Below are 17,679 nucleotides of genomic sequence, written 5' to 3' on the forward strand. Positions count from 1 at the left end.
GCCGCGGGCGTGCAGCACCACCAGCTGGTCTCCTCCGCTGGTCACGCTCAGCCCTGTCACCTGAGCGGAGCGCGGGGTTAGGGTGCAGCCACCTCAACTCGCACCCCAGCCTAACCGGACTCACCCCCTCCCCAGGAAGCATTTCCCGAACCCCCAACCGCACCCGGGGAGAGCCGCCCTTGCCAGGGCCACCAGCCCCCCACCACCCTCTCCTCCCTCTCAGGACCCTGCTGACGGGGGAAAGTTGGGCGGGACGCTGCACAATAGGATTTTCTCCAGGACCGATAGTTCTAGATCCTTGCTGTCCAACAGGGCCGCCGCTGCTCACCTGTGGATGCTGAGCCCCTGCATGTGCTACTGCCTGGAGGAGCTGTTTTTAGTTCTAGGTCACTTTCACTACATTTAAACAACCACTCCGGCTCTGGGCTGCGGCATTAGACAGAGAGGCACTCACCGCCCTTTCTATTGGGACAGTCATGGGACCCCTGAAACTGTGGGAGACCCCGAGGTAGCCTGGCCTTGATCCCTGCCCCCGTCCTGTGGGAAAGAGAATTTATGGGAACAGCAACTGCTAATGAAGGGAGCAAGTAGGCCACAGAGCTCAGCAGAAGGTTCCAGAGTGGCCGGGACCGTATCCCACAGGAGGTCCTGACATTGTGGCGGGGACTCAGGTCCCAGAATGCCCAGGTGGGCGAACCCCTAGTTGGGCACAAGTTGGGAGAAGGGACCATTTGGCTTGGCTAGAGTGTGAGAGTGTGGCGGATGGTCGCTGGGCTGGTGGGGATCACAGGACGAGACCTTTCACTCTGTGGGCGTGGGAAGCCACTGCAGGGTTTTCAGCACGGGAGCCACCATCGCTGAGTTTTAGGATGGTCTGGGCCATCACAGGTAGACAGTGGGGAGAAGACTGACGCAGGACTCTGAGAAGCCCAGCAGTGCCCCTCACAGATGCTGCACGCTACCCCCAACCCACGATGCTCACCGCCTCAAGGGGCACAGCCCGCATCACCCGGTACTGCCGGTCAGGGTCCAGCTTGTAGAGGTGCCGGTCTGTGAGCAGGAGGGCCCGGTTCCGGATCTTGTAGAAGCGGTTCACCTGTGCGAGAGGTGGCTTGGCCCAGGCTGGTGCTGCCCCGGCAGTCCCTACTGCCTCCCCTCCCCGCTGTCCACAGTTTCGGGAGTGTCAGAGCAGCTGGGCCTGGGCTGGGATTGCCTCCATTTTCTCCCAAGTGCCCCCCGCCAGAACTCTGCACCAGCTTCTAACCTTGCAGAGGTGGCTAGAAAAGAGCACAGCCCTGAAGCCATCCTTGTCCCTTGTCTAACCTTACGGATGTGGCTTGAAAAGAGCACAGCCCCGAAGCCATCTTTGTCCCGAAGTGTCTTTAGTCGCTGAGCAAACAGGCTTGATGCTGTGGGATTGTCAGTGGCCTGAGGACAGATGGAGGAGAGGGGGCGCTGCTTGGGATTGAGTCATGCGACCAGACTCAATTGATGGCAGCTGTCTGTGAATCAGCATAGCTATCCTTCATCTCAGGAAACTGAGTCACACAGACATGTGCGTGAGCTGAGCAGCCCTGGATTTCCTGAGGGCACAGAGCCCTCTTGTGTTGACTTCTAGGCTGCATCTGAGCCCGGCCCTCCTGTCATCCACACCAACCCCGGAAGGCCACTGCTCCTGAAATCCAGGTTGATACCTTGCAGAGCTCTGGTAGGGGCTGAGGTGCAGGGCCTCAGACAACCCCAGGCCTGGGAGAGGACATCTGAGGGGAACTGGTCACAGCGTTAGCCAAGAGCCCTCTTTGGCAGCCCACCTCCCCCGGCAGCCCTGGACTCGCCTGGCACTTACAGAGGACAGGTAATCTCGGGCCCAGGCCCGCCGGCAGCCCCAGTCCTGACGAAGCCCTTGCAGGGCCCCCATGGCGGCCACCTTGGCCTTGATCTGGGCCATGTCTGAAGGGGGGATGTTCTTCACCAGCTGCCGGGCCCGCCACCTGGGAGAGGGCATGCAGTCAGACAGATGCTGGCCATGTGTTCATGTGCTCGCTGAGCCCCTTCTCCATGGAGGAAGCCAAGAACTCAGCCTGGCGCTGCCAGCTTTTTATGTCCCAACCTCTGCCGGCTTCTCTGGTATCAGACCCTTGTGCCTAACGCTTGTTCCTGGAAGGTGACCCAGAGACCAGCAGCCGCCCAGCGCCCTCCTGTTCTGAGCATGCTCTGTGCCCATCCTTCTGGAGAACTCCTGCTTGGCCTTCAATAAGACCCCGCTCAGATGCAGAATCCCCTTACTTCCCAGCCCTGACGGGCTCCCCCCTGCAGGCTGCAGCCCTGGACTTTGAATGCCCACCACAGTACCCAACATGGTCAGGACTCTGCACCAACTGGGGGACACGGGCAGTCAGCTAATGTGGCACAGAATCCACCTTCCCACCTATTAAGGGGGCTGGTGTGTCTCCCGTCCAGGCACTGCAGGCCAGGGATAATGGGTCAAGGTGTTCGGTGGATGCTGGCTGAATGGAAAGTGTGATGGGCTGAGAGTAGTACCTGCAGAAGAGTGCTTGGCAGGTGTCCTGGAAGGGCTGCAACACAGCAGGGGGCAGCGGCCACACAAGGTCACGCCCGTAGAGCGGCGGCTGCCTTGCAGCCTGGAATCGCCGCTGCAGCTCAGCCAGGTGAGCCCGCACCTTGTGTCTCCGGAACCAGCGCATGATGGTGTAGATAGCCCTCAGCCTCCGGCAGCGCCACCTCGCCAAGGTGCCCCGCCATGCCTGGGTGGGCCAGGCGGGATGGGATACGCAGTCAAATTCAGCCAGGCCCTAACCCTTAGCCCCAAACCTGGCCCTAAGCATTTATTAAACACTCTCTGGCCTGTCTCCATCAAGCAGAGACGCCTGTGAAACTTACAAGTGTGTTTGTAGCCCCTGGGACACAAGCTTTCCCCACCCCCATAGTGGATGTCTGCCTGCCCTGCCCACCTCACCTTCTGCAATAGCAGCACAATGATGGGGATGAGGCGGGCTCGGCTCTGCTCCAGTGTGACCAGTGTCCGGGGTGAGCGGATGAACAGCTTGCTGTGGCCAAAGGCCACGTCTCCCTGCAGCCCGTGCTGCTCCAGGAGAGCGCTCACAGCTGCCTTGTCGGAGCCCAGCAGGTGGTTGGGCCATGTGTATTCACAGGTCATCTTGTACCTGTCATCACAGGACAGGACAGTGTGACCCAGGCCTCGGGGAGAGATCATGGAGCCCACCCTGCCCACCCCCCACCTGGGGAGATGGCAGGGATACAGAGTGTGTGCCTGGAGCACTTATGACACCTGTGCACATGTGTCTTCCCATACACATGTCCTCACATACATGTCCTCACACAGCTCTCATACCCATGTTCCCACCTGTGTGTCCCCACATGCGTGTGCTCACACACATGTTCTCCCAGATATTTTGGTGTCTTGAGGCCAGCAGCGTGCTGGTTCCTGCTTGTATCGATGTTTGTGACGTGCTGACTGGGGACCCTCTGCTCCTACCCCTTGGACTCCACATACGGACTACGGCCCATGGAGTGATGGGTGTCAGGTACCAGTACCTGAGCAGGAATCGAGAGTAGGGCTGGCGGGAAGCGAAGCCAGCCCTGCGGACCCTCACGTTCTCCAGCAGCCCCAGGTATGCGACCTGGTGGCGACAGTGGTTCTCATCCAGCTTCCCAGCCACCTTGTCCTCATTGGGCTTGATGCAGCGGACGTAGAAGGGCTCCTGCGGGGACAGAGGGGACTTGGAGAGGGTCTGCGCCAGCAGCACTGTGCACCCTGCCCCACATCAACCCCTCAAGGTCCCAGGCCAGGAGGAGAGTCAGGAACAAACAAGGGTAATCAGCAGAACAAGGGCCCTGGAAGTCCTAAGTGCTGGGCAGAGGCCAGCAAGGCCAGATTCAGAGGCAGGTTCCAGCCCCTGGTCAGGCAGGTGGGTGTGGCAGAGGCAGGAGCAGGCCACATCTGCCTTCCTTCTCTCCTTCCAAAAGGGGCTGACATCTCTGGATGTTCTGTTGTTAAGCTCACCTCATGCTAACATGTCCTCTCCCCGACCCTTCACCTGTTCCCCCTCTGACTTTGGACCCAAAGCTCCCCAAGAAAGCTTGTGTTTCCTGTCTCTCTGGCCCCACCTGCCAGAAGAATCCTGGGTTTTTGCCAAGAGCTGGGCTGGGTCAAGCCAGTCTCCCAACAGGGTCTCCTCAAATGCCTCCCTGCTCAAGAGACAATGGGGCAAGGAGAAGCCTGGGTTCCCCATGATTGATCAAGCCTCAGTCCAGCCCCTGAGGCCCCACATCTCACCTGTGCAGTAGGCGGGGTCCCCTGCTGGAGCAGATGTGGCTCATACAGACAGGACAAGAATCCTCCCCCCACCACTATGGTGTACAGAGGTGGTTGGGACCCTACTTGGCACCGAGGGCACAGAGAGAAGGATCCAGAACAGCCAGAGTGGGAGAGGGGTGGAACATACCTTGGAGGCAAGGTTCTCCACCAGGGCCACCATGGAGTTCTTGAAGAGTGTGCCGGCCGTCAGGGGGCGCTTGGTCACCTCTGTGATGTCCTGCTGCCCATCTGGCCACATGGCCCGTAGAGTGGGGTCCGTGCTGCAGACACGGGCCGAATTCCCAGCCATCCTCAGGGAGAGCAGCCCCGCCCACCCCTGTTCTGATGCTAGTCAATGCCTGACCCTAGAGTGTCTGGGGCCCCAGGGCCCTGGCCCTCCCTATGGTGCCCAGCAAGCCGTGCTCACCTGTTGTACAGCAGCCGCTTGAAGTCCTGGAAAAGGAAATCTCTGTTCTTGTCGATGAAGCCTTCCACGGAGTACCTGCCAGAAGCCAGGGCTGGTGAGGGAGCAGGGGCGGGGGCTGCCAGGCCAAAGTGCTGATGACCCCAGCAGCCCCCAGGGCAGAGATGATTCTCTTCCCATCTGCCTTTGTTCCCATAGGTCAGTCTCTCTTCCCGCCTCTGCCTTGGCTCCTCTCCTTCCCCCTCACACCTGCTTTCTCTTTTATCACCTAAGACTCCCTCCCTCAGGAGACATTTCTCTCCTGGAAGATGAATTGAGTGGTTAAGCCCCCAACTCCGAAGTCAAATGTTCTAGCACTGAGTCCTGCATCTACCACATGCATGCTGTGTGACCTTGCCTAAGCCACTCAACCTCTCTGTGCCTCAGCATACATCAATTGCTCAGAACAGTGCCTACCGAGTTTTGATAAACATCAGCGACTACAACTATGAACTAGGAACTCCTGAGTCCTGGGCCTATTTTGATCTGTGGGCACTGAGAGCCTCAGAATCACTGTCTAGTTCTTGGACTGCTAGAAATGTCAGTGCTAAATGTTGGCTCCAACTGCAGCACCTGTGAAGCCTCAGGGACTGGATTTTTATTATTTTTTATTTTATTTTATTTCTTTTTGAGAAATAGTCTCACTCTGTTGCCCAGGCTGGAGTGCAGTGGTGTGATCTCAGCTTACCACAACCTCCACCTCCCAGGTTCAAGCAATTCTCGTGCCTCAGCCTCCCGAGCAACTGGGATTACAGGCATGTGCCACCATGCCCAGATAATTTTTATATTTTTAGTACAGATGAGGTTTCGCCATGTTGGGCAGGCTGGTCTCAAACTCCTGGCCTCAGGTGATCCACCCACCTCAGCCTCCCAAAGTGCTGGGGTTACAGACATGAGCCACCTCATGCAGGCAGGGCGTAGATTTTGCAAACAGATACAGGTAGATGATATTGGGCTGCTTTGTCGTCATCATCTACTCTATTTCCTCTCCTTGAGAAGTTCTCGTGAAACACTTGTACCTCGCTGTGAGTCACCTTAAATCGTTTTGGGATGCAGCAAGCAGCACATAAATTAATAGCCATCATGACAACCTCTGAAGGACACCTGGGCTTTGGCACTGGGAGCGTGGTCCAAGTATGGTAGCGAGGCCTCACCTGGGAGCTTGTTAGAAATGTAGAATCTTGGCCCACTCTGCACCTTCTGCTCCCTCCCCACTCCCACCTCACCAGCCTGCAGCCCCCCACCCCACAGATTCTGGCATAGGGTTGGGCCCAGACATGAGACGTGGGTATTTTTTAAAGGCTCCCAGAAGAATGCAGCCATGGTTAACGACTATCCTCAAACCCTGTTTCCGGTTCGTCACTTGTGAATCTGCTGTCTGGCATGTTTTCAGTGTCTTAAAGGGGTGGGGGTGGCAGAAGGGGCCATAACACCTGTCTACCAACCACTCTCCTGAAGCACTCCTGCTCCATGACACATGCCATGGTGCCTGTGGGAAGGCCAGGGATGTGGGGGGGAGAGGGCCCTTACGTGACATCCCCTGCATAATGCTTGATCCGGAAGTCTCGGCCAAACTCCATGGTCTTGTCTGTGGGGCAGAGCTATGGGGACAGGCTGAGGTCAAGGCACAAAAGGTGTGTAGGGGGTCTGTATGAGGGGATAGCCCTGCTTCCCCACCTCCAGGACAGAGAAGGTCGCCACAGTGATGACAATGGTACCAAAGCTGGGTCCCCACCCAGTCCCCACGAGGTATGGGCAGTGTGGTGCCTGTGGGGCAGGTCCCACCAGCCCACTGCGGTGGTGCTGGGACAGCCGGGGGCACCTGGCGGCTCGTGTAATGTAGGTGATGGCGGTGGTGCGTGTCCAGGGTCTGCAGGAAGATTCGGTCAGTGATGGTGCCGGCAGAGCTGCAGGCCTCATCCAGCACGGCCAGGATGCCACGGTGGGGCCGCTCCACCAGATCCACAATGGTGGCGTTGTTGAAGTACTCAACCTGGGGCAAAGGCAGCCAGCAGGGAGGCTCCCAAAGCCTTTCAGGGCACCTCCCCTCCTCCGCCCCACACTCAGCCACCTGCCAGGCCAGCCCGGGCCCCTCCCCATGGGCACCCTGCCGCCTGCCCTCCCTCCAGGCCACAGTGCTCACGCTCTGCCAGGCGATGCCCTCGCGCTCGTACTCCTCCTGCTCCTGCTTCAGGATGAGCCGGATGAACAGCTGCTGCAGCTTCTCGTTGCAGTAGTTGATGCAGAACTGCTCAAAGCTGGGGGTGGGTGGGCCTTTCAGAGGGGAGGTCGCTGCTTGTGGTGTGCATGGTAATGGATGGCTACTCCCCCAAACATCTCTGCTAATGTTCATCAAGGGTTCTGGTGCCAGCACCCCGTATGGCTTCCCTGTGGCTTACGCATCCCTGCGCTGGACTCCTCCTTTACCCTACCCACACCTCCTGCATGCGCGTTCTGGAGTGGACTTAGGAGTCACAACCAGGAATTACTCATGCCCTGTAATTCTGCCTTCCATCAGGGCACCAATGGCCAGATGGTGCAGGTGAGGCAGGCCTGGGAGGCATGAGCCTTGGGCCCAGGGACTAGCTGGGAGAAACCCAGACATTCCTGCTGCCCAGCCCCAGCTGAGCTTTCCAGGACGAAGTGGGCAAAGCCGCTGGGCATCAGAGGTGGAGATGTGGCTGGTTGGCCACCCACCTGTTGACGGGAAACACCTCGAAGCCATAGATGTCCAGCACGCCAATGACTGTGTCCTTGCCATCACGCCGAGGGTCTCGGCCTCGGGGTTCCATGACACTGTTGATCCTGTTCACCACCCACTCAAACAGCCGCTGGTACACCGCCTAGGAGATAGGAACACCTTACTTCCTGCTGCCTCTGGCCTGGCCTCCCCCATGAAGGCCTCCTGGGCTTCCCTCCCTGTGCCTGTTCCAAAGTACCTTGGCACAGGCATCCCGGGCGTAGCTGGCCTCAGCCGCAGTGTGGCCCTTCTCTATGAGTTCCCTGCCTCCCGAGGCAACTGTACGAGCCAGCAGGGAGCGGAGCACGAGGTCCCGGGGTGTGGCCGTCAGCTCAGCCACATGGTCCACCAGTGTCTCCTCGGCCACTGCCAGGCCCTCCTTCTGCAGCCCACCCTCCTCCGTCTCCACAAACTCGATGTTTCCCTGGTGGTGGGAAAACCATAAACAGTCCAGGCTCCATGTCCCAAAGGAGCCTGGACAACTTTGGACAGAAAGGAGGAAGGAAAACAGGGGACATGGATGTGGTAGAGTATAGCTCCTTCTCAGACCAGCGTGGTCAGCTGCTCATCATGGGCACAGACACAGCCAGAGATTGGGGGAAGGGGGCACGGGCACACCAGAATCTTTGCCAAGGTCTCAAGTCCAAATGGTATGTAAACGACCCCATTGCATCCTCCCAGCAGCTAGAGGAACCCTGCATAACTTACTCCTCATGCCCCTTAGAGAAAACTGAGGCCAAGAGGCACTCAGTAAATGCACCCAAAGCCACACAGCTCATGACTGCACTAAGAGGCAGTCTGCATGATGCTCAGCTTTTACTGTGCCTGGCTGCCCTGGCCCTAAGAGTGGGGTCTGGACCACGTACCAACTGAGCTCATCACTCAAGCAGCTCAGCTTCTGCAGGAGAGGCAGTCAGCCTAGCACATCTCCAGCCAGTCTCCTCCTCCTCCCTGGGTGCCTCCCAGCTGGGAAACCCCTGTGGGGAGGTAGCCCTCCCAGGCTTCTGAGCCAGGCTCACCAGGTGCAATATGGCAGCCAGGATGCGATGCACAGACTCCACCTCTTCAGGACTGAAGCCGATGACCCTCATGGCCTCGGTCACTGCCTGGTGGCTCTGCTCATCACTGTCCAAGGCCTAGGGTAGAAGGGATTCATCACTCCAAAACCACACTGGGCCCAGGACACCTGTCCTTGAGGCTTGATTCCTCCATCCTAGGCACCTGCTCACCCTTTTCCCCTGTCCCCTTCCTGAACCCTGATTCCTCCGGCCTAGGCACCTGCTCATCCCTGCACTCTGTCCCCTCCATCAGCCATTTTTCCTCCACCCCGAGCACCCTCCCCACTCACCCAAGAAGTTCATTTTACCCTGGCCTGTGCTGAGTGCTGCCCATTCCCTGCCACCACACTTAGGCCCTGACACTGAGCCCAATTTGAGCCCTTGGTGCCCCTCACACTCACGCTGTGCACAATCATGTTGAGTCCTGCTCCCTGGCGCGTGAAATTGTATACAGCAGGGTTTCTCTCCAAGTGCAGTTTATGCAGCTGCTTGTCCTCACTGCCTCTCAGCAACTAGAGGACACAGACATCCTTTAGACGAATAAGCTCCCAAGATGTTCCCCTGTACACACACAGGGGCAGGAGAACAAACAGACTTGTGCTTCCTTCCAGCATTGAACCAACAAACATGGGGGAAGGTCAGACAGTGTGAACACTTCCTGTGTGTCAGCGAGCTCCCCATTCAGCTGTTCAGTGGGTCAGGGAGCTCCACTTCAGTGGGAGCTCAGAATCCGTGGAGTGACGCTGCCACTGTCCCAGTGAGCTTCACTTTGGTGGGAGTTCAAAATCCAAGGAGATATTGCCCCTGTCCCAGGGGACTCTTACCTCAGAGCAGAGCCCAGAGTTGGTAGAGACACTGCCTGTGTCCAAGACACGGCCCACCTGAGTGGGTATTCCAGAGTCTGTGGAGACACTGCTTCATGTGTCTCACTGAGCTCCCACCTCAGTGGGTAGCTCAGAGTCCTTAAAGACACTGTCCATGCTCCAAAGAGCTCCATTTCATGGGAGTTCAGAGTCTGAAAAAACTCTCTGTGTCCCAGAGAGCTCCCACCTCAGTGGTGACTTTATAGTTCATGGAGACCCTGCCCAAATCCCATGGAGCTCCCATCTTATGGGGAGCTCAGAGTCTGCGGAGACCCTGGCAACGTCCAAGGGAGCTCAGAGTCATTAGAGACACTGCCCATGTTCCACTGAACCTCCCCTTCAATGGGGGAACTCCGGGTCCATGGAGACCCTGCCCATGTCCCAAAATCTCCCACTTCAGTGGGGAGGTAAGAGTCTGTGGAGATCCTGCCAGAGTCCCAGGGAGCTTCATTTCAGTGAGAGCTCAGAGTCTGTGGAGATGCCCTCTGTGTTCCCAGCGGCTCCCACCAGGGGGATGTTCAGAGTCTGTGGAGACACTGCCAGTGTCTCAGGGAGCTTTTACCTCAAGGAAAGCTCAGAGTCCACAGAGACACTGCTGGTTTCCCAGTGAGCTCCCACCTCAGCGCAGACTCACTGGTAACACTGCAGTTTCCAGGGCGCTCCCACCTCAGTGGAGCTCAGAGTCCTTAGAGACACTGCCATGTCCCAGAGAGTGTGACTTCAGTGGGAAGTCAGAATCCTGGAGACATTGCTGTGTCCCAGGGAGCATCACGCCATGGAAACTTAGAGTCCTTAAAGGCACTCTTTGCATCCCAGGAAGCTCCCACCTCAGCAGGCGGTTCACAGTCCCTGGATACCCTGCCTGCCACTCAGGGAGTTCCTGTCTCATGGTGAGCACAGAGTCTATGAGATACTGTGCTTGTCTCAGGGAGCTCCCACCTCAGTAAGAAGCTCAGAGTCCATGGAAACACTGCGTGTGTACCAGGGAGCTCGGGCCTCAGAAGGTAGCCCAGATTCTGTGGAGAAACTGCTGTGTTCCAGAGGGCTCCCACTGCACTGGGGAGCTGAGAGTTTGTGGGGACCTGTCTGTGCTGCAGGGAACTCCTAACTCAGTGGGGAGCTCCAAGTCCCTAGAGAGACTGCCTCAGTCCCAGGGTGCTCCCGGTTCAGTGGGGGAGTTCGGAATCTGTGGAAACACTGCCAGTGTCCCAGAGGACACAGTGGGCAGCCCACAGTTTGCGAACACACCACTGGTGTGCCAGGGAGCTGCACTTCAGTGTCAAGCTCTGAGACTGCAGAGACACTTTGTTTCCAGGGAGCTCCCACCTCAGTGGGGTGTCAGAGTTTGTGGAGACAGTCCCTGGGAGCACTTATCTCAGAGAGGTGCTCAGAGTCAATACCCGTGTCCCCAGGAGCATCACTTCAGTGTTGAGCTCTGATACCACTAGAGACACTGCCTGTGGGGACGCCCACCTCAGTGGGGAGCTTATTGTGCACAGAGACACTTTATGGGCCCCAGAGAGCCCTCATCTGGAAGTGTTTCAGATAAAGGGGACATCCTGCTTTCGTTCCCCATAAGCTCACACCCTCTTGTTTGTGGGGTGTGGGGTACTAGTTGGGGTGAGTGTGGTGGGGCGTGAGGATGATGGGCTAGGTGGGGTTGAGTGGGCAGAGAGGGGGAATTGGGGTAGTGACAGACGGGTCACAAGCTGGCCCAACTTGCTGCCCTCCCTTTCCCCACCCCATTGTTCCTCCTCCCCCTACCCTCAGGGCTTACCTGGTAGAAGGCGTGGAAGTTTCTTTCACCCACGTGCTGCTTGAGGACCCGAGACTGAGGAGAGAGGGGCAGATGGACTCAGGCCTGGGGAGGAGTCTGATCCTGGGGACCCCATCTGAGCGTTCCCAGGTGGAGGTCAGAGAGTCCTGACTATGAGGACACTGAGGCCCAGAGAAGGGCCACAGGGAGAGAGAGCTCAGCCCTCCTAGGCTGCACTGTTGGGATGGGTACCTTCCCAGGCCTGGGATGGTTCTCAGCCAGGGCTCCCCATGGAGGTCTCCTCAGCCCACCTGCCCACCTTCTCCAGTAGGTAGCTGTGGATGTGTCCTCCGATCGGGTCCCCCTTGAAGTCGAAGTTGATGTCCATGTACTTGCCAAAGCGGCTGGAGTTGTGATTGCGGTTGGTGCGGGCATTGCCGAAGGCCTCTAGCACACAAGTGGACTTGAGCAGCACGTCCTTGACCCTGTCGGGGCAGAGGGGCTGGGGCTCAAGGCAAAGACTTCCTATCTGGGGAAGGCTGTCCCTGCCCCCGAGTCTTCCCAACAGAAATCACAGCATCTCAGGATAGGTTCCTCTGAACTTGCTGAGAGAGAGCCAATGGCCTGGCCTCGCCCAGTGTTGCCTCTGAGGTTGTATGATGGTCACTTCACCTCTGAGAGGCTGGGAAATGCACTTGCCAGGCTGGCTGTGTTTGGCATGGTCTGTGTAGCACTGAGGTCCTTGTTTCTCACAGCCACCTCTTCCCCTCCCAGGCCTCAGCTGCAGCCTGGTGAGGAGGGGCCGTTCTGACCATTGGGCCTTAGACCTCCAGCTGCAGGGGTGGGCAGTGATGCTGGCCATATGTGCTCAGGAACCGACATTGCTTGTCCCCCTGAATCCCATCTCACTGCCTCTTGACAGGAAGAGACAGGCGCTGACAGAGGAAGCTGCTTCCATAAGGAACAGGTTTACTGGTTTCAAGGCTCCTGGCCACCACCCACACAGCCACCTGGCATGCTTGGCCATCTTGGCCAGGGCCTGCCAGCTTCTCCAAGTTTCCATGGAATCCGCCTGCTGCCCTGTCCATGAGCCATTTCAAGCATCTCTGGGTTCTGCTGCACTTCTCCTTATCCTACCTGTGGCTGCTGCCTCCTCCCAGCTGGTAGCCTGGGTCCCTTGGCTGGGTCTCATCCACCCAAGGAGAGGTCCTTGGCATGGGTCACCCTGTCTCACCTCCAGGTGTGTTGGCGTTATCTGGAAACTTCCCAAGTTCCCGCTGAACTTGACCTGAGCTAGACTCCAGTTGCCATCTCTCGCTCCCCAGAGTCAGTCCTTCCTGCCACACCAAGGTCCCTGGCCTGCCATGCTGAGGCCCAGGGCTGCCCATTGCTGCTCACCTCTCCACCTCAGCCCTCTGGCTTGGGTTGGTGACGGCAGCAATGTACTGCATGATGTGCTTACTGGCTTCTGTCTTCCCTGCCCCACTCTCACCTGCCGGAAAGACCAGAGTTGACAGAATCAGCCAGGTTTGATCTCTTAGCCCAGCTCCCCATGCCCACTTACACCCCTAAGACTGGTGAGATGGGGTCCTAGGGCCCCCATCAGGACACAGGGCACAGGAGATGCTCTAATGGTCCTCCCGAATGTTCACAAATGAAGATGTCGAGGGTGGGAGCCTGGCTGCAGGGACAGGTACCTGAGATGACGATGCAGGTGTCCCTGGACCGGTGCTTCATCGCCTTGTAGGTGGCATTGGCCACAGCGTAGAGATGGGGTGGCCGCTCATAAAGCTCGCGGCCCTGGTACCTGGCAATGGCCTCAGGCCCATACAGGGGCAGCTCCTGGTAGGGGTTCACGGATACCAGCACCTCACCAATGTAGGTGTAGATGCGGCCCTTCTCGAACCTGGACACAGCAGGGGCAGACAGGCCTCAGCACTGACAGGCTTACAGGCACCCACAGGCCTCTCACCAGAGCCCATATCAGGGCCTGGCCCCAGTAGGCCAGCACTCCCACCCCAAGGGGCTGAGAGAGGAGAAGCAAGAAGGGAGCAGGTGTTGACCTTGTGTCTCCCTGGTGCCGACCTGGGTGAGCTGAGCCACTCAGAGCCTGTCCCCATTGCAGCATAGAGTTTAGAGTCCACGATGGTCTCCCCAGGGGTCCCAAGGTCACTGGAAACATGACCACCCATTTTGCAAAGGAAACAGACTTGCCCAAGACTGCACTGGGCGCTGTGAGTCAGAGCTGGCTCCTGGGGTGAACCCCACAGGGCAGATGGGGAGATGGGGTTGAGAAGGAGTGACTGGGCTGGGAGGGAAAGGAGGGGCCTCCTCGGCTGTTTCCTGTCTCAAGGCCTGGGCGGGAACCCAGAGACAAAAGGGGACCCCACCCAGCCCCACCCAGATGACAGGGAGGGGTTGGGGCAACAGTGCCCAGCACCTGATGTCATTGTCTTTGCACCCCCCACCCCCAAGCCTGTGGCCAGTGGCTGCTGCCTCTCCCCTGGCACAGCCTCAGACTTCTTGACCCTTCCCTTCACAAAATTGGTCACCAGTGTGGGTGGATGTCTGCCCTTCTCTCGACCTTTCTGCCCCTGGGAAGAGGACTGGCAGGCTTGCCCCTCAGCCCCGTCTCCCCTTTGTGTGTGGTACCCACCCTTCCCTGGATGGCCCTGTCTCCCAGCAGCCTGTCCTGGGTGGGCCTGTCCTGAGGTTCCTCTTTCTTCACCACCTCTGACATGGGTTTTCCTGGGCCCAGCTCCTGTCCTCCTACAAGCTGGGGATGAGGGCACAAGTCACCCACATCTCCAGGGCTCAGTGTTCTCATCACCAAAATGGAGAGGACAGTGTTTGATAAGCTCATTTTATAAGAATGAGGTAGAACAATGCACACAAAGGCTTAGCTCATTTCCTGGCTGGCCCTCCTCTCTTTGGGCCAGGCTCATGGTCTCTTGACTTCTGTGCTTAGTGGGGCTCCTGGTCCCCAGGCTCTCCCCAGGGAGCTTCCCGAGCACACAGCAGGCAGCCTTCTGCCCCTCCATGAGAGTCCTGGCATGAGACCCAGCTGCCTGCATGGCCACCCTACTGTGCCATGCCCCCACCTCCCGGGCTTCTCCCTGCCCTCCACCTGCCCTCCTTGATGGTAAATTGAGCTCTGATACCGCTTCTACCAACTGTGTCCTGTGATACTCCATGCACCCCAAAAGAATGTCACCTCAACCTGGTGGGAATGTTTGGACCCTAGGGTGGAGGCTGCCTGCTTCATCTCAGTGTCCCCAGGGCTCAGGCCAGGCCCCATGGCCTGGCCCCATGAGATGCATTGAGGGAGCATCAAAAACTGGCTGGGAAGTGGCTGGAAAGAGGTGCCCCTGGTCCCTGCTGGAAAGAGTGCCTGGTACCTATCTGTCCAAGAAGTGTCATGCCCTGGCCCCTTCGGGCAGGAAAGAAGGGGCAGAAGACACCTGGACTGTGTGGGAGGCAGGGGTGGGTTGGGGTGGTGGGCAGATCCAGTGCTGACTTGCCGGCCCTGACAGGGACAGTTGCTTCCTTGTCTGTTCCCGTCCCCTGGGGCCATGCTTTGAGGCGCTCATTTCGGCCCCATCGGGTCTGGGTGGGTGTGTGCCACTGCCCCCTCCCTTGGACAGCAGCATGCCTTCCTTTTTCCCTCAGGTCTCTGTGAGGATGCAAGGTGGGAGACCCTGGAGGAGGGGAGCCAGCGCCTCCTGCCCTGGGCCTACCTGAGCTGCAGGTTCCTCATGAAGTCCTCCATGGTCACTTGGTCCAAAAGCACGAAGTCAGGTTTGCCACACTCAGGGCCTTCCTCGTCCTCCATCCTGCCGGCTGGAAACACCTTGCCTCACCTTCCTGTGCCTGCCGGCAGGACAGTGAAAGAGAGGGGAAGGGGAAGGGAAGGCTTGGGGAGGCCCCACCGCCCCCGCCCTGCCTCACCAGCCTCCTCCAGTGCTGGTGTAAAGTAGGAAGTGGGTTCTGGTCCTGGGAGGGGCTGCCCTCCCCACTTGCCACTCCTTCCCTTTCGAGGTGCTCTAAACCCTGCTTCCTGTCCCTGCGCCCCACAGGGAGGCTGTGCCTAACGGTCTGACCCGCTTGCACACCAGGGCCGAGGGGCCGGATGCTGGGTCCTCCCTGCTCTGGAGGGTTCTTTGCTGGCCTCCTTCGGAAGCTCCCTTCCACCCACAAGCAGGAGACAAGACTCTGTGGGTTGGTTTCCAATCCTGGTAGCACGTTAGAGTCACTTGTGGGAGTTTAAAGAAGGATTTTTTGACGTGATCTTGGTTACCCGGCTGTGCGTGTCTGTCAAGTCAGAACTGAACACTAGATGCAATTTACTGTATGTACATTGTACATTAATACAAAAATGAAAAAAGATCCTAATATCCAGGCTTTTGGGGTGGGGGCAACAGCCTTCTTTGAAGTGTGAAGGCCACATTGGGGTGTAGATGAGCAAAGCTTCTTGTGTAACCTGCCAAGGACCAGTGGTCCTAGCACTGCAGTTCCCCACCCCAACCACGGGGGAGGGACGGAGGACCCCAGAGCATCCTCTGCATAGGGCTGGCCTTCAGTGGGACCCCTAACTGTCCTCTGCCTTGTACTTGCATCCAGCTGATCCCCCATAAACCCAGTGAGGACTAGGCACATGCCTGGAGCCCTGGGGACCTCATCTCAGAGCCTGCTGTCCCTGCGCTTTGAAGATGAGGCAGCGCATTTGGGGAGTGGCTGCATTTGGAGAGTGGCCAAAATCTCCAAACACTGCATTCCTGACACTCGGTGCCCGTCTCCTGGAAGAAGTGGGAGGGGTGCAGTTCTCTTAGCCTCTAGGCAGACTGGGGAAAGTTCTTTCTCATCCCAGGACAGACTGGGGCAGGTCACACCCATCCTCTAAGAACACTGGGGCAATTCTCTCATCAAAGGTCCTCTAAGAACACTGGGGCAATTCTCTCATCAAAGGTCAAATGGACACAGTTCTCTCTCATCCTACAAATAGACTGGGAACATTTCTCTTTCACCCCTGCCCTCATACAGGGAGGTCAGAGGGTGGACTCCAGAATTCCCAAACTTCAGTCATTCATATGATGCCTTTGAGATTTGTTGTACTCGTAAGCACTATTTTAACTATTGTCTTTCAGTCATCCCATTTTTCAAACTTCGAAGTAATGGATAGGCAAGTTAAGGTTTTTTTTTTCTCTCAAATACCTTAAAGTGAATGCATTTCTGATAAAACTGAAAGTATCCAAGTACCTAATAAAACTGAGTCATGCACCATCTGCGATAAGGGACCACTGGCCTGAAAAATCCCCAAATTTGTAAGTGGGCAGCCTCTGGCTCCACCCTGGGCCAGACCTGAGGCTCCTCTTAGGCAAATTCAAATTCAGTCCTTCCAAGCTCTGACAAGTGTGGTCTCCTCTCCACCCCCAGGCTCTTGGGCTGGTGCTTTTGAAGGGTTTCCCAAACCTACACTCAAGTCTGGGAATTCTCACCCAGACTCTTGCCAGCTCATCTCCCTTTTCAGTTTCACTTCCCCAGCCCCCAGGGAGTCAAGCCAACCAATGGAACCAACATGGCTGTGTTCCAGGAAAACGTTAAGGACACCGAAATGTGAACTTTGCAAACTTTTCATCTGTCACGTAATCATACTATTTTGGGTTTCCCCCCTGCCACTAATGACTTAAAAATGTCAAGACCACTCTTAGCTCAGAGATTTAGCCGGCAGGAGGAGTTTGCCCGCCCTTGCTTTAGACGCTGCTGGTTACTGGGACCCTGGTCCTTCCTTGGTAGTTTGCACAAATTTGCCATGCATTGCCTCATTTGATTCTCATGACCCATGTAGGAGTTACTGTTATTTTCGTTTTACATCTATTAAAACTGAGGCCAAGATGACATCACTGCAAAGGAAGTTCCCTCCTGGGTCAACAGACCTCTGGGCCCTTCTAGCACTGAATTCAGTGGGTCCTACTCAAACCCCAGGGAAAGCCAGTCAGTCAGAGTCACGGCCTGGTCCTCACAAGGCAGGACAAGTGGTATAGCTCTATCTGCTAGGGCATCCCCAGGGCATGCTCCTTACAGGGTCTAACTGGTAAAACAGGTAGATAAACAAAGGCAGAGGCTCCTAATGGAAGGACAGCAAGGAGGGGCCACCACCAACTCAAGCCTAGCGGGGTCTGAGGAAACCATCCTGGCCCTGGTGAGTTTCACTCTCATTATCTCATCCGGATCAGTTTCACGATACCTCCCAACACCAAGGCTCCTACTGCTGCATCTACAGTCCCCTTGCCCTCACCGTCCACGATGCAGTCTTCAAATCCCAAGCGTGCTCTGTTGGTGCTGACCTTGCAGCAAATCCCCAGCCCCAGAAAAATGTCCCCTTTCAGGGGAGTTGCTTTTTCAGCTCTACACAATGCACCATAACTTAGTATTTGTATTTAAAATTTTTTTTACCTCATCT

The 17,679-nt window shown here is 57.1% G+C and overlaps 1 protein-coding gene across 1 annotated transcript in view; it reads right to left on the reverse strand.

Annotated features, from left to right (window-relative positions):
* Nucleotides 1-15,201, reverse strand: part of MYO1G (myosin IG) — a 16,276-nt gene extending 1,075 nt beyond the window's left edge. The window contains exons 1-21 of the mRNA XM_011983288.1: nt 14,957-15,201; nt 12,917-13,125; nt 12,618-12,711; nt 11,539-11,704; nt 11,241-11,294; nt 9,002-9,112; nt 8,562-8,678; nt 7,742-7,966; nt 7,500-7,645; nt 6,946-7,060; nt 6,625-6,795; nt 6,333-6,403; nt 4,767-4,841; nt 4,488-4,620; nt 3,577-3,743; nt 2,978-3,185; nt 2,542-2,765; nt 1,847-1,991; nt 1,324-1,428; nt 983-1,096; nt 1-60 (exon numbers count right to left, since the gene is read on the reverse strand). Coding sequence (XP_011838678.1) covers nt 1-60; nt 983-1,096; nt 1,324-1,428; nt 1,847-1,991; nt 2,542-2,765; nt 2,978-3,185; nt 3,577-3,743; nt 4,488-4,620; nt 4,767-4,841; nt 6,333-6,403; nt 6,625-6,795; nt 6,946-7,060; nt 7,500-7,645; nt 7,742-7,966; nt 8,562-8,678; nt 9,002-9,112; nt 11,241-11,294; nt 11,539-11,704; nt 12,618-12,711; nt 12,917-13,125; nt 14,957-15,051 — 2,805 coding nt within the window. The 5' untranslated portion in view covers nt 15,052-15,201. The remainder of the gene's footprint in view (nt 61-982; nt 1,097-1,323; nt 1,429-1,846; nt 1,992-2,541; nt 2,766-2,977; nt 3,186-3,576; nt 3,744-4,487; nt 4,621-4,766; nt 4,842-6,332; nt 6,404-6,624; nt 6,796-6,945; nt 7,061-7,499; nt 7,646-7,741; nt 7,967-8,561; nt 8,679-9,001; nt 9,113-11,240; nt 11,295-11,538; nt 11,705-12,617; nt 12,712-12,916; nt 13,126-14,956) is intronic.
* Between the last annotated feature and the right edge of the window lie 2,478 nt (nt 15,202-17,679).

This window comes from Mandrillus leucophaeus, unplaced genomic scaffold, assembly GCF_000951045.1.
Source record: "Mandrillus leucophaeus isolate KB7577 unplaced genomic scaffold, Mleu.le_1.0 Scaffold248, whole genome shotgun sequence".
NCBI classification, from domain to species: domain Eukaryota; kingdom Metazoa; phylum Chordata; class Mammalia; order Primates; family Cercopithecidae; genus Mandrillus; species Mandrillus leucophaeus.